Here is a 15667-nt window from a genome sequence, read left to right as displayed (position 1 = left end):
GCCCTGCTCTAGAAGGGAAGGAACCCTTGGGGTTCTCGTTTTTTCTGCCCTCCCTCGCTCCTGAGGGCCCCTGCCTGATTTGCATCCTCAGCTCAATTTGCATCACAAAATACACCCAAACTTCCCTGGACCCGCTGTGGTAGGCAGGCCAGTTGTGTTTTTTTGTTTTGTTTGGGTTTTTCATCTCCTGCCATTTCTCTAGCAGGTTTCTGGTTACATCCAGATGACACTTAGATTAGGTTTCATTTTATGTCCTTGGCCTATGATTCAACTAGCCCCTCCCCCTGGGCCAGAGTCCCTCCAAGATCAAGCCCCCTTCACTGGAGGGGGCTCGGGGGGCAGCCCCTGCAGTCCTTGTGGAAGGACCATCCTGCCTTTCACGTCCACTGGGCACCTCGATCTGCAGGCCAGGCAGCTGCGCGTCCTTCAGTTATATGCTCTGAGGTTGTTGGGGCTTTTTTTTCTCCTTCCTTTTCCCCCAAACCCGGAATCAATATTTTGGGAGTAAAGGGGATGGGGAGGAGGAAGGAAGAGCCCCAGGGGACAGAAGTTTGCAACTGCCCAAAGCAGCTCCGTTCTCCAGACGCAACCCTCCAGACTCATTCAGCACCAAGTGGCTGCAGAGGAAACCCTGCCGGGCCAATGATAAGGGGGAAATGGAGTCACTTCCTTACCAGCTGCTTTATTCAGGTAGAAACAGTCCTCACTTCCTCGCGTGTGCTGTGCTGGCCACCGCTCCCAGCGGCCTAGCCTCCTGCTTCCCCTTTTGATCTCAGCCACGGTGGGTGTCAGAGCAACACTGCCTCCGGGCTTTAGAGAGAGCCCTCCTCTCTGCTGTGTGTGTGCCTCCCTCTCTCCTGGGGCTTGTATGTCAGTTGGCTCTGGGCATTGGAAAACCATAGATCGTGTTTACTGGGAATGAGTCTCAGACCCCTTAGTAGAATCCGAGACTGGTGACCACCGGCGGTCTTTATGTTCCCCTGAAGGTCCAGGATCGACTTGGGGCCGCTGATCATCTCCCGTGTCTTGTACAACAGGCACCAATGCTGCCTCTCTTGTTGTGCCCAGGATTATTGGTTTTTTTTCACCTCCAGGCAGCGTTTTCAGTCTTCATAACACAGCTGGAATCTCCCTGACAGAGGGATAAATGGTCCGGTGAGTTTGGAAAATGCCCGACAGCTTATCCCTCCCTTGGAGACTCACAGGGCATATGTGTGGGATGATATTCAAAATAGTTAACGGCCGATATGGCACAGACACTGACCAGTCAGATCCAACGCTGACGGTTATGAACCGTCTGAACATCAGTTCCTCACAGGAAGACACTAGAGGCTGCTGCAAAAAAAAAGGCAGCGGCTTTTGTTTAAGCCCATCATTTATTTGTCCTTTGAACATGCTCCTTTTAAAAAATATCGGCTCTTAAGATACATTTGGAAAACCTGTTCTCTAGTAAAAGAAATCAGTGTATTTCAGTTCCACAAACATTTGCTGAGTGCCGAATATGTGACAGACACATGCTCCGGGGATCCAAAGATAAATAAAACATGGTCTCCCTGCACCTCCAGGTGCTAATCATTGAATGGGGGAAGACAGACATGTAAACAGGGACTAGCTGAGGGTTATTCAACTCAACCCAGGGGCTTGGAGAAAGTTGCCTGCAAAACATGATTGCACTGAATTCCTGAATGAACTAAAATGAACTTACACGTGACAGAGCTGAGCAAGAAACTAGGTTGGGGCAGAGCATTGGGAGCCTTGGATGTCATGTTAAAGAATTTGGAGGTAAGCATGGAAGTGACAGATTTGATTCTGAATAGATCACTCTGCCTGCAGCAGCGAGAGGAGATTGAAGGGTAGGGCATTAGACTAAAGGCAGAGAGATCAGATGGGAAATCCTAGCAGTAATCCTGGGGAGAGAAATAGTTAGATGGTGAAATCAGTGGTACATATACTGTCCCGTGGAATCCCCTAGGCCTTACCACTTCAGAGCTCTCTAGCTTGACCTCCAACTACAGGAGATACAGTATCTGGATCTCTTGCCCCAGGGGCTTTCTCTGGCCTCTAGAGCCCACTTTACCTGTGCACATGACTGGCCAGAAGTGCTGGGATATTGATACCTCCATAGGAGCAACCCTCAGCCAATGAATGGAAGGAGGTGGTGTATAAATACCCCAGCTCCCTAGCCGCTTACTGGAATAACGAAATGTGTGTGTTCTGCACTGACCCCCAGATTTCCCAGCAGGATTCAGTTCCAGTTGCCAGCAGCAGTAACTTGCTTGACAAGGTAACTCATGGCCACTTTCCCTTTTTTGTCTCACTTCCCCACTCTCCTGCTAGTGTTTCCTGGGGTCACCTCCCACATAAACTGCTTACACTCCAGTCTTTTTCTTAGGGTCTGCTTCTGGGGGAACCCAACCTAAGACTGTGGGATTTACCTGTGAACGAATGCATGGGGGAGAAGAGGAAACATCTATCTAGGAGACTCTCAGGGTGTGGGTTGACTTGACAGCATAGACACTGTAAAGGTGAGAAGAGAGGCCGGCTTGCTGGAGGGGCTTTGATGACTCCAGTCTGGACAGGCTGTATTGTAACTTCTGGTGGGTCATCTAAGAAGACCATTGGAATAGAAATCTGGCTGTCAGGAGCAAGTGGGGCTGGATATAAAGGTTTCAGAGACATCCTCATTGGGGGGGGTGTTTAACACCAGGAGAGTGAAGATTAGCCGAAGAGAGAGAAGACGGTCCAGGCTGCTCAGGGAGCATCAAGTACCCATCAGGGCAGACAGAAGAGGCGGTGCCCATGAAGAGATGGAGAAGAAATTCTCCAGGAGGCAAAGGTTTACAGTGATCTCAGCATCCAGTGTGTCAAAATGTTCAGTCAGGTATGATCTGAAAAGTATTCAGTGGATTTAGCCACATGGAGGGTATTGGTAGTCTCGGGAGAGTGGTTTCAGAAGCGCAGTGGAGGAAGCGGCCAGGCTGAATGGATTAAAATGTGGTGGGAAAGCAGCTGAAGAGAGTAGGTTAGCAGTTTGTCTTGGGGGGAAAGAAGAGAAAAGGTAATGTTTAGGGTGGAACCCAGCATCAGCGTGGACATTTTGAGGAAATCTGAATGTTTATATGCCAAGGAAATAAGAGACAGAAGGTGGATGAGGTTGACATTGTAGTTGGGAGCTGGGACAATTGATGGAGGAAGGTTCCAGAAGCAACAGGAGACAGTGGAATAAGGGAGCAGGGTGTAAAGAGCAGGGGAGGACAGATAGAGATGTGAGTTAGTGGGTGCTCCCGGATAGGAAACTGGGGTGATTCTCACCCAATGGCCCGATTTTCTCAGAGAAGAAAGAGGTGACATCAGCTGTTAAACAGCGAGGGGGACACATGAGAACGGTGGTGGCTGTTTGGAATAGTCATGGAAAGGAGCAGAGCCAAGCTCTGACCCAGGGTAAGCGAGTGCTCAGTGCTTTCTAGAACTCACCGAGTCTGGAGGCCATGAATTTACAGCAGCCCCCATCTGCCTGGCCAGACGACTTTCTCCAGCAGCGCTCGGAAGGCCAGAGGTGACTGGCGGGCAGGGTGGGGTCAGGCTTGGGTGGGAGGAGCGGGGTGAGGGAGCAGGGAGACAGAGCCAAGTGCCTGCCAGGGTCCTCAGCCACCGAGCACAGGAGGCCGGGGGTGCGGACGCGGCCTCCAGTCCTCCTCCGCCTCGTAGCAGCTTATTAGTACACACTGTGAATAACTTACTCTCCCGGTCTACATTTCATTTGCCTCATTTATATAAAGGGTGTTATCATTACTAGGTATTACCACACAAGTGCAGGAGATCGGAACTTACTCGGAGGTAAATGCCCGCTCAGTTTTGAGTTACTATATTTTGCCTTTTCCATTTTCTTTCTTTTTTTATAAATTTATTTATTTTTGGCTGCGTTGGGTCTTCGTTGCTGTGCGTGGGCTTTCTCTAGTTGCGGCGAGCAGGGGCTACTCTTCATCACAGTGCACGGGCTCCTCATTGTGGTGGCTTCTCTTGTTACGGAGCACAGGCTCTAGGCACACGGGCTTCAGTAGTTGTGGCACACAGGCTCAGTAGTTGTTGCGGCGAGCAGGGGCTACTCTTCGTTGCGGTGGGCGGGCTTCTCATCGCGGTGGCCCCTCCTGTTGCGGAGCACGGGCTCTAGGCGCACGGGCTTCAGTAGTTGTGGCACGCAGGCTCAGTAGTTGTGGCACACGGGCTTCGCTGCTCCACGGCATGTGGGATCTTCCCCGACCAGGGCTCGAATCCGTGTCCCCTGCATTGGCCGGCGGATTCTTAACCACTGCGCCACCAGGGAAGTCCACCGTCTTTTCTAACTTCTAACCCTTGCCCTCAGGTTGACAAGAGGGAGGTGATCCCCATGGAGATAAAATGATAAAGCCATGACAAATAGAAAATATCAAAGGCACTTGATAGCAGTGTTCAGTTTCCTGTTAGCACCATCTGATTTTCTTTTTGTTCTCCCGACAGGACCTTCTGCTCTGTGCAGGGTAGAAAATGGCAGCACACCTCCATTTAGTTTAGTTCAATGTGCACACAGAGGCATCCCTTCTCTAGATTGGAAGCTCTTTGAGGGTAGGATGACTTCCCCCGCTTAGGGTCTCCCATGATGATATAATGTATCCACAGAAGTCAGCTCAAGATTGTGGAACGTAGCTGAAGTTCTGATTTGTCTATAGCCAACCAAGACCACATTAAGTTTCCCCACGGTGCAAGGAGCAGTGAGGGCCAGCATGGAGCCAGGGGCCTGGACTTGCAGACGTTGGTTTCGTTGTTACCTGTTTCACTCAGTGTTATGTTGGGAACATCTCTCCTTGCCAATAAACATAGGGTATAATTTTTAGTGACCGATCCATATTCCATTATCATATTTTCAGATATTTTTGTTGTTTTCAGGTTTTATTAATTTTTTCAAGATAAATAACTAGAAGTCGAATTACTAACAAAACGACAGTATTTTTAAAGCTTTTGCTACACATTGCCACATATGAAAGGTCTCTCCATTTACCTGTACCTGGGAGTCTAAGAGTATCTGGGGTTCCCCCGCCCCGTCCCTACCCCATCCATTTCAGCAGAACTCAGTATTCATTTTCAGTTTTTGCCAATCTGATTCGTTTTTAAATCTTGTTTTATTTGGAACCAGGTTTAGATGAAACTTTTTGAAGGATTCTGAAGGGGAAAGGAAAATGTTGGAGGGTGGGCTGCCTTGAGGGACCTGTATGTGTGTGTTTGTGCTGGGGAGGGGGGGAGGAGAGAGAGAGAAATAGAGGAAGAGGGGAAAGGAGGCGGGGGAGGGAGGGAGGGAGGGAGAGGGAGAAGGGGGTGAGAGTGGTCCCAATGCAGGAGGGATGATACTTTTACCGCCTACCCCCAACCTTCCCTGGCTTAGGAGTCTTGCGTCTGGTCTGTTCCCATCCGTCTGTCCCGTCCACATCTCCCTGGCTTACTTCCAGCCCTGCAGCCAGGGTCCGGGGCTGGGATGTTGGCCACCCTGCCCCACTGATGCCAGCCCTGGGTGGAACTCAGACTCAGACCATCTGTGGCCTCTGAATTTGTAGTTTGTGGGGAAGCTGTCTGCAAAAGAGCGCGCAGAGCTGGGGAACTGCCTGCCTTCTCTCTGACGTGAGAGGCCAACAGGAGAAAGGACCCTTCCCTGAGGTCAGGCAGAGCCCTTGCCAGTCCTGACATGAGCACCGGCTGCCGTGCCTTCTGAATATATAGGCTGGGATTTTGTCCGAATCACATGACGACGGCCCAGGTTTTCTTTTTCCCTCTTTGTTGCTTTTAATACATAAAATGAGCATGTGTTTATTTAAAACAGCTTTCAAACTTAAACAAATAATGACAGACTGTTCAAACAGACTTCGGAAATCACCCTAATCAGGATGTTTGAAAAAGCAAGAAGACTCTCCATGAAAGTAGCTTTTAGGATCTTCAGTCCTGAAACAACAGGGTCTGCTCTGCACTTTAGAATCACAGATGGGCAAACCGTAGGAGCCAGATTCCATCTCAGGGGGTTTAAAGAACGCCCCTCAGCCCTACAACCTGACTTAATAATTTACAAGGAAGTAGAGTTGGGCGTGTGTTATCACCAGAACACATGACAGGTATGTTTGAATTCACAGTTTCTATAGAAATCACAAAGCATCTTCAGAACCAAAAGCTGACACTTTAGAGGGAGCTAGTAAGTTGTTTCTGGAAATTAGCAGGCTGGGTAGAGCACCTGGAGGGCAGGGCAGTGGTAGGAGGGATGCAGCAGGTGAGCCAGAGGACAGGCCAGAGAACAAGGTACTGTTTCCACTTGTTCACGCTCTGGGCCACATCTACAAATGGCCTCAGCCGCCTACGTTTATCTTCACAACAACCAATTTTATGGGTGAAATAAGTGAAGCTCAGGGTTGGGTAATTTGTTCAAGGTCATAAGCAATAAAACGTCAAAGCTGGGATTTCACCCAGACCCTCTCCCCCGAGCTCAGAGCTAATTCCCAGATCCCTGGGGCTGCGTCATCGTCTCTGTGCTCATTCTCTGGGTTAAGAGATGCTTCTTTAGCTCATTCCACTTGAGAAATGATTTTTTTCTTTATAGTGCACATCAGAAATGGGCCATGAGGTCCGTTAGAAGCCTAGTGATTAATGTGAGGGGCTGGGGCTTGGGAGAGGGAATTATTCTGGCCCCAGAGAGTTGGGGGTGTTTGGTACCTGCTGGCACCGTGCGCCAGACAAAGCAGCCTGAGTTTGTCGCTGCTTCCTCCGCTTTCCCAGGATGGCTCCTGGTCTGGAAAGGTCAGATGGCCTAGGCCTTAGCCTGTTTCATATTCTGCCACAGAAAACGCCACTGATAACTGAACGGATGCTGGGTCCAACCACTGACCCTCTGAACATCAAGCCGAAGTGCATGCTGCCCACCCAGTGCTGGTACTCTGAGGAATTTGGGGTGCCCTTTGGCTGGGCTCTTGCGGGTTCCAGCCTGCCCATCCCTCAGGGAGAACAGCACGGAGGGGAGGGCTGTTGGACGTTTGCTGTTGTGTCTGTGGGATCCTGGGATGCACTTTGCAAGAGGCAGTTTCTCTAAATAGGTCCTGACCCCTTTCTGCCCCATTTATCCCAATTACATGTAGGGAAAGTAGGAGGTGTCTTGACAAACAGCCCTGAGTGTTAGCTCAGCTTTGCGCTAAGGACACTAAGCACATGTTTCATTTATGTCTATTGCCTTGCTTGCTAAGGCTCAAACTTAGAAAATGTTAACAATAGATTAAGAAAGAAGAAAACCCTTGCGCCCTCTCCTGGTAAAAGTTAATCCAGTACATCTGAAGGTATAGCTCACTCACTTATGGGGAGCACTTATTTGTCTAGACTAAGTAATCTTGTACTGATTTGACCAAAGCTATTGACACACTAGATGGACCACTGGGTCTTCCCTGGGCTGTGATTACAGAGTTTCTTTTAAACCTTTCTTCACAGGGCTCCTCGGCCTCAGCACTATTGGCGCTTTGGGGTGGATAATTCTTTGTGGTAAGGGCTGTCCGGTGCCTTGTGGATACTGAACAGCATCCCTGGCTTCTACCCATTAGATGCCAACAGCACGCCCATCCCAGACCGTGACTACCAAAAATGTTTCTAGGCATTGCCAAATGTCCCCTGGGGGACAAGACCACCGCAGTGAGACCCACTGCCCTAAACCCATGTCTGCCTTTTTTTTTTTTTTTTGCCACACCTTGCAGCTTGCAGGATCTTAGTTCCCCGACCAGGGATTGAACCCACGCCCTCGGCAGTGCAAGTGCTGGGTCCTACCCACTGGACCGCCAGGGAATTCCCTCTTGTTTGCCTTTTGTAAAAGGTGCCACTGGTCACAGGGCAACCAGTGAGAGAGTAAGGATGGCTCCACACAAACCTTTCGTGGCTGTGGGGAGCAATTCTGATGATTGGTCAACTGAGTTCACCTCTGGGAATTTGTCTAAAAAACTCCAAACAAGTAGACAAGAATTTATGTATAAAGCTGTATCATAATGTTGTTTATGAGAGCAGAAGTTTAAAACAACCCAAATAAAGAATTGGTTAAATAAAGTACAGCATAGCTATAGATATATAAACATATATGGTGGAATACTATGCAGTCATGAAAAATAATTGGGTAAGTTTATATTCAATAACATGGGAATTTTCCCTAATGATGCCTTAAACTCTCAAGACTACTGCAAGATGTCCAGAGGTCTTTGTATACAAAAGGAATAATTTCAAGAAGGCAGAGTAAGCATCTAGGTGAAGTATTAGGTAGGCCAAACACAGAATTCAAACCAATGTTTGACTTCAGAAAACTTTACTCTTTAATTGAACAAACATTTCTCAAACACCTACATGTATCAAGACCACACATAGCACTGGGGAGACAAAGATGATACGTGGTCCCTCTACTGCAATACTTGCCCCAAACAGACAAAAACACGGTAAACATCGTCAGACCCTCCTCCACACAGTGATGCTGGATGTCTCCGTATGTTACTGTCTCCCATAGTGAAATCGTGTGCTCTAATTCCAGGTTTGGGGGCCTAACCAGAGCTACATCTTGTTTTCCTCTTCATGCCTGATTAATCACACCAAGGGAACAACATTTCATTTACTGCTTTATATATTCAGATATATTTAGAGTTGTCCAAATACTCATTGGGTCCAAACATGGAATCTAATCCTCCCCAACAAATCTAAGAAATGAGCATTCAATGGTCTCAGCTTTTCTCCTACAGCACAGGAACAAAGAAAATGAATCCATAAGATGCGTATGAAGAATAAATAAAATAATGCATGTCAGGCATTTGTTACAAGTGCCTGGCATATAGCAAGCACTCAATAAAGGAGTAGTTGGGGTTTTTTAAAATTATTTTTACAAATGGTCACGCTAGCTAAAATTGCAAAGCCTCCCGTATTTCTAACTGCCTTTGCTGTTTTATCTTTTCCCTTAGCACCTACCACTCTCTAATACACTATATGAAACATGTAGTTTTGTTTACTGTCTATCCTACTCCACTGGGTCAAAGCTTTTGCGCTTTTAGCCTATTTCATTCACTGCTGTATCTCTACGGTGTCTGGTACATAAGTAGGGTCTCAAAAAATATTTCCTGAATGACAGTGAAAAGAGTGGGTCTGAAATCATTGCCCCCAAAGTGCGTTTGACCTTTCCCCTCACCCTGCTGAGGGTGCCCAGGTACTTCAGATGCCTTTCTCCCTGTCATCTGGCATTCCGTCCATGCTGCTCTAATATTCTTTTTCTTCCCTCCTCTTCCCACTGCAGGATGCCTTTGTGGAGCTGTATGGTCCCAGCATGCGGCCCCTGTTTGATTTCTCCTGGCTGTCTCTGAAGGCACTGCTAAGTCTGGCCCTGGTGGGAGCTTGCGTCACCCTGGGTGCCTATCTGGGCCATAAGTGAAGTCCACAGGCCTGCCACAAACACATATGCAAAAGGTTCACTAAAGCAGTAGAAATAATATGCATTGTCACTGATGTACCATGAAGCGAAGCTGTGGTCTCTTAAAAACAAAAGCAAACCACCACCAACAACGAAAAAACAGCTTTCGGGCTCAACGTCGAATCAGCTACTTACTGCCAAAGGGAAATACAATTTATTTTTTACATTATTAAGAAAAATAAGATTTATTTATTTAAGACAGTCCCATTGAACCTCCTGTCTTTGGAAACCCTACCACTAATTACTAAGCCCCACCTGGATGGCTCCACCTGGTCTCCTGTGCCTATAAACACGGATTTCTGTTCCATGCTGTTGGCCCAACTGACTCACCATCTGAAAAGCAAACAAACTGACAAAGGACTTGACTGTTCCAGAAGCCAGGTTTCTGGCTGCTGGAGGTTAGGAAGAAGGTGTTCGCTTTCTTTGCCTTTTTTTTTTTTTGCCCTGGAGGCTGTGTTCTTAATAGAGGGAAGGTCCTTGGAGGGGAGACCATTCTTCCCTGGCCTGAAGAACAGGCACTTTGCATATGGTACACACCCGGTTGGAAGAAAACCATCGGGAACTTCAGATGGACTTGGTATCTGCCAAGATCTCCACCCCGAAGGACAGTGACGGGAAAAATGCCCTTAAACCATAGGAAAGTATTTTTTTAAGCTACCAATTGTGCCGAGAAGCATTTTAGCAGTTTATACAATATCATCCAGTACCTTAAGCCCTGACGTGTATATTCATATATTTTGGATACGCTCCCCCTCCAAATACTGGCTCTGTGTATGAAACAGAATCCTCTGGAATGCGAGGAAGTGAACGTTTCGGTGACTTCTTCGGCATCAGGAAGCATCAGGCCGCCACAAGTGCCTGCTTTTCCGCGAGAGGCCGCGGTCTGCTCTGCCTTGCCCCAGCTCGGAGACCTCGTCCTGGAACCCAGCCTGGCCACTCGCTGGCCTGCTCAAGGGGTTTTAAATAGAGCCAGAGCGGTATGGTCTGCGAATGTCTGGAAGCTGACGGAGCTCAGAATCGCGCGGGCAAGGAAAGAAGGCAGGAGGCCTGGGCCTGCTACCCTGGGGCCCCCTGGTTAGGCGCCTCTCCACGTGGACCATGGAACCCGGGAGCCACGGCTCTTCGGGCGTTTATCACTATGGAGGGAAGGAAACAGGCACTGCGCCTTTGCTCGCGGAGGGAGGTGGTGATGGCTGGGGAGCCCGCCCCCCAAGGGAAACGCTTGCGTGCGCCTTGGCTGCGCGGCTGCCAGCCTGCCTGTGCAGCTTAAAGCAAGATTTTAAAGACTTTGGGGAGGGTCATAAATCCTAAAGGAAGCGTTAAAATGGATTAACTGACCTACGTCTGTGGAATTACGATGTAAAACATTATCTTGTCATACTAGTTTGGTTTTATTTGAAAAACCTGACAGAGGGGGGGGAAAGAGTTCCAGGTGTGGAATGTGGGGATTATCTGTACATCCTGGGGCGTTAAAAAAGAAAAAAAAAAAAAAAATCAGTGCTGGAAAACGCTAGAGAAGTAGCAAAAGAAGTGAAATCTCCAGCTCATAAACTAGAAATATTTTTTCAAGTTTAGAATCAGCTTTGAGACATACGTGGAATAACTGTGGCATTATTGCATTATATACCATTTATCTGTATTAACTTTGGAATGTACTTATGTTCAATGTTTAATGCTGTGGTTGATATTTCGAAAGCTGCTTTAAAAAAAAAGATTACATGCATCTCAGCATCTTTTTAAAAAAATGTATTTAGTTATGGCCTCTACACTATTTGTTAGCAAAAATGATCATTTTTTTCCATTTGAGATTTTTGGCTCTTAATTCTTTAAAAGCATTTCTGAGGAGGTGAGAAAAGCCCTGGGTCTCAGCTACCCGAGAAACCCTGGAGCATGCTGGCCACCCAGCCACTTTGCTTGAACCGAGTTACGTCCACTTCCATGTCAACAGAATTATTTATTGTGAGGGACGTATCTGTTGTCCCTTTGACCTTGTTGCTTAGGTTTACTTGTCCTTGGCCAAATCAGAATTTAACTCACATCATTTAGGATTGCATACATGTTTGGTTAAACCCATGAGGTTCATTCGGCTGGAAATCCAGATGGAAGATGACCAGGGGATTAAATTCTGGCTCCGATGGTTTGCCCTTTAGAGATGGTTTCCCTGCCCGTTTCCACGGAGACCTGTCTGGAGCCCTCCCACCCTCCTTCCATAGGGCCTTTCTCCGTGGCCGTCCTCAGGTCTTTCCTGAAATGCAGTGGCGCTTACGCCCCAGACGGAGAAAGCAAGAAACCCATGGTATGAAGCCAGACCTCCCTGGCGGGCCTCAGGGAACAGGACGATCAGACCTTTGAATGATTCTAATTTTTAAGCAAAATATTATCTTATGAAAGGTTTACATTGTCAAAGTGATGAATATGGAATATCAAATTCTGTGCTGCTATCCTGCCAAGATCATTCTAATGGAGTCGGTTTGCAGTACACTCCAAGTGGCGAGATCCTCCAAGCTGCTTTAGAAGTAACCATGAAGAACACGGACATTTTTAATATAAAGCCTGTTTGTCTTTTGTTGTTGTTGTTGTTATTGTTATTGTTCAAGCTGGGATTTGCAGAGTGTTCTAAAAATGTATATAGAAAAAAGGTCACAGGGGCTAATTTCTGACTGGTTTCCTTTTGCTGTGGGGTTACATTATCTGGTTTTAATGATAAATGTTCCCGGCCACCTGACCCCAGAACTGTACAGTACTGTGGCTACACTCTCTCTAAGAGTAGATGAAGTTGCATTTTTCTTGTTGTTAAAAACATGTTAGAAGCAATGAATGTATATAAAAGCCTCGACTAGTCATTTTTTTCTCCTCCTTTTTTGCATTGTCTCAATTATTTTGCAGTTGGACAACAGAGACCCATTCCTACCTAACAGGTGGGGAGGAGGGAGTCACACCTGAATTACCATCAGCGTGGTGCACATGTTGGCCCAGGTCAGGGTTCAATAGAGCACGTGCACTTTCCAAATGGAGGTCGAGGGCTCTAAAAAAAGCCACAAGGAGAAAAGCACCCAAGAACCTCCTGGGTCCTCCCAGGCCCTCGCCGCACAGACAGCCCGAAAGAGAGATCAAAATGACAGCTCGCATCTTCTGCAGCAAACAGCTCATCTCAGATTTTGCAGGCTTAAGATGTGGCTTAAAGTCACATTTCGAATGAAGGAAGCACTTTGCTATAGTTCAAGCCAAAAACCAACAGCCTCTGCCCCAGCTCACTTATCTCTGTCTATTCAGATATGACCTTCCACTAAGATGTTCACTTTATTTCATTAGTAAATGTTTATGCTTAACATTTAAAGACCTAGTCCTGGCCCAATGTGGGAAATTAGGAAGTGATCATAAATCAAGAGGAGTTCGAATAATCAGGATTAGACGTAAATACGTAGGACGGTCCCAGCACACGTCTGGGTTTTTCGCATCGAGGATCTATGGGACAAATAGAATTGCCAATTGTCTATATTGTAATTAAACTTATGCTAAAATGATGAACTTATACATGTGAACTTAAATTCTAATTTTGACTGTACTTCTAAGGCAGCGGCTGTTTTTATGCTTCCTTATCACTTATAGTTAGTAATGGACACCTCCTCTATCAGAAAAAAACAGGAAGGGCTTGAAATATAAGCCATTCTAAGGAAATTAGGGAGTCAGTTGAAATTCTATTCTGATCTTATTCTGTGGTGTCTTTTGCAGCCCAGACAAATGTGGTTACACACTTTTAAGAAATACAATTCTACATTGTTAAGCTTATGAAGGTTCCAATCAGATCTTTATTGTTATTCAATTTGAATCTTCCCAGGGATTTTTTTTTTTTTAATTATTATGGGACAAAGAACATTTGTTGCAGGGTTGGGAGGAAGAATTTTCAAATGAGCAAAACATTCCCAAGATTGGATCAGGGTGCGGAGGCTTTCAGAATAGCCAGGACTGTAGGATGTGAACTCCAAACAAGTGAAAACTTCACTAGGATCAATGGGATGCCTCCGTGAAGGACCTTAGGCAACAAACAAGAAACATTTTCAAGTTCTGTGGTATATTTAGCTTGTAGAGACAACAGAACAACTCAAAAGTCCAGTCCTGCATATGGCAATGCAGATGAACCAAAACTCTTTGAAACATCTGCCATCAATGGTAATGGTATTAATTTCAAGCCTGGACATGTCTAATGGCTATTTAAACAATAAATTTGTAATTTTAACCAACAGGATATTTAATGAAAACCTTCTGGTTGGTAGGGACATCTATTTCTAAATACTTATTATGCACAATACGGGGAGAAAAAAAGTGAGACTGAACCGGGTAAGTAATAATACAAGTTCCTTATCCTTACCCAAAGAATCATCCTGTTCCATGTCTGTGCTCACAGGACTGGCCTTAGACAACCATGAAATATGCATCCCACGGGGCACACAGAAAACCAGATGGAGTATGAATGGTATTGCCCCAATCCATCATGACTACCCCAGAAAAATAACTGAAAGGCAATATATATCCTATTGATGACAAGGTTGTTTTGGGTCCCAAGGTAAGCTCAGCAGACAGAAACACTTGTGGAAGATGGAAAGGCTTAATCAAAAATCCCAGGACTGTTACTAAATATGACTGTAGTATATTAGTAACTCCGTGTCCCTAAACCTTTTAGGGAATCTGCAGTGAGCCTTCCAGCCAGCTCATTTCATTAAGTTTTTGCCTCTGGGGTAGCATTGAAAGGAGTGATAGCCGATCACATTTCTTTGGAGGAAGCTTGTGTTTATTATACTATCTTCTTAAGTTTTCAACCAAGTTTTGCTTTTGTTTTGAGTTACTGGGATTATTTTTGTTTTCAGTAAAAATAAGTGTATAAAAAGTGGTTTTGTATTGAAAGCTTTTGTTATCAAGATGTTCACACTTCTCCCTTCCATGCGCTGTTTTTAAGATGGATACTTCTTAGGGGTGGCTGATATCCTGCAACGCTGTACACACACAAAAAACTATATGATAAGTGTACTTTAGATAGTTAAGATAAAGTAAGTCTCTGATTGGCAAGCATTAAATATAATGGCATTTTCTTTGTATTGTTGGGGAAAGCCACACTGCCGTTCAACTTTCTTTGTCCAGTTAATATTGTGAAGAGAAATAAAGTACAATGTGAGATATCGGTTGTGCCCTGGAATTGTTTGTGATGCGGTGATGTGATTTTTGCCCTGTCATTCAAAGACCTTCTTAACAAGCCAGTGGAGCCACCGGGAGCCTGACTGGTTATTTAGCCCTGGGAGGGCCAGGCTATGGGATTGCTCAACGGGTGAAGCCACCTTAGAAGGAGGTTTTGTTTCTTCGTTACTAACCCTTCTGGTTTGGTTCAAGGTGGACCAGCCTTGAGTTCTACTCCCATCTTTGCTGCCGGGTATGCTCCCTCATACCAAGTGAAGATCCCAGCCTCTGTTCCGTAAGATGAAAGACGGTATAAAAATGAGAGAAAGAAGCTAAAAATTCTGGTTTGAGATGAACGTTTTAAGATAACCAAAGCAGTCACTTGTTTTGGAGCATAGAAATCCTAAATAGCCGGGCACCTATGTTTCCCTCTTATACTGCTACCCTAGGAAGGCATCAATCCTCCAAGGCTCTTCCCTTCAACTCAATTAAAAGGACTCCGATAGCAGCATCTGCTGGCTGCCAGCCCTGTACACGTAACACCACCAGTTCTTATTACCTTGGAAGGTGGGTATTGGCTTCTCCTATTATATAGGCGAAATCTGAGACACATAAAAGTTAATATGCCCAAGTCCTCAAACCTCGTGAATTGCAGGGGCAGGATTTGAGCTTGTGGTCCGGCTGCCTCCCAGGCCCTTGCTTCTCTTCTCAATCAGTGGTCTTCAAACGGCTGCACACGGAGCCTTGGGGCACCATATTTGCAAGAGATAAGCAAGCCTGGTTGGGGTGTTTAAAGGAATCAACGTTCTTGGCATCCCAGGGATGCTCTGTCCTAAACTGTCCTCTGTGAGAACACTCCTGAGGCCAGGCCAGTTCTCATCTCCCACCTTCCCTTTCACAATTATCTGTCACAGCTCACAAAACAGAGGCGCACACAGCTGTCCCTCCCGGAATTTGGCTGTGAGGCACTGCACCCTGTGCTGGGCTCCCTTGCCCTGGCCATGGGGGCCA

The 15667-nt window shown here is 46.4% G+C and overlaps 1 protein-coding gene across 1 annotated transcript in view; it reads left to right on the top strand.

The window, feature by feature from the left end:
• The window catches only part of BCL2 (BCL2 apoptosis regulator), a 185967-nt gene extending 171315 nt beyond the window's left edge, over nt 1–14652 (top strand). The window contains exon 3 of the mRNA XM_007105114.4: nt 9314–14652. Coding sequence (XP_007105176.2) covers nt 9314–9448 — 135 coding nt within the window. The 3' untranslated portion in view covers nt 9449–14652. The remainder of the gene's footprint in view (nt 1–9313) is intronic.
• The last annotated feature ends 1015 nt before the right edge of the window (nt 14653–15667 follow it).

This window comes from Physeter macrocephalus, chromosome 19 (genome assembly GCF_002837175.3).
Source record: "Physeter macrocephalus isolate SW-GA chromosome 19, ASM283717v5, whole genome shotgun sequence".
NCBI lineage: Eukaryota > Metazoa > Chordata > Mammalia > Artiodactyla > Physeteridae > Physeter > Physeter macrocephalus.
This window is presented reverse-complemented; position numbering and strand designations above follow the sequence as displayed.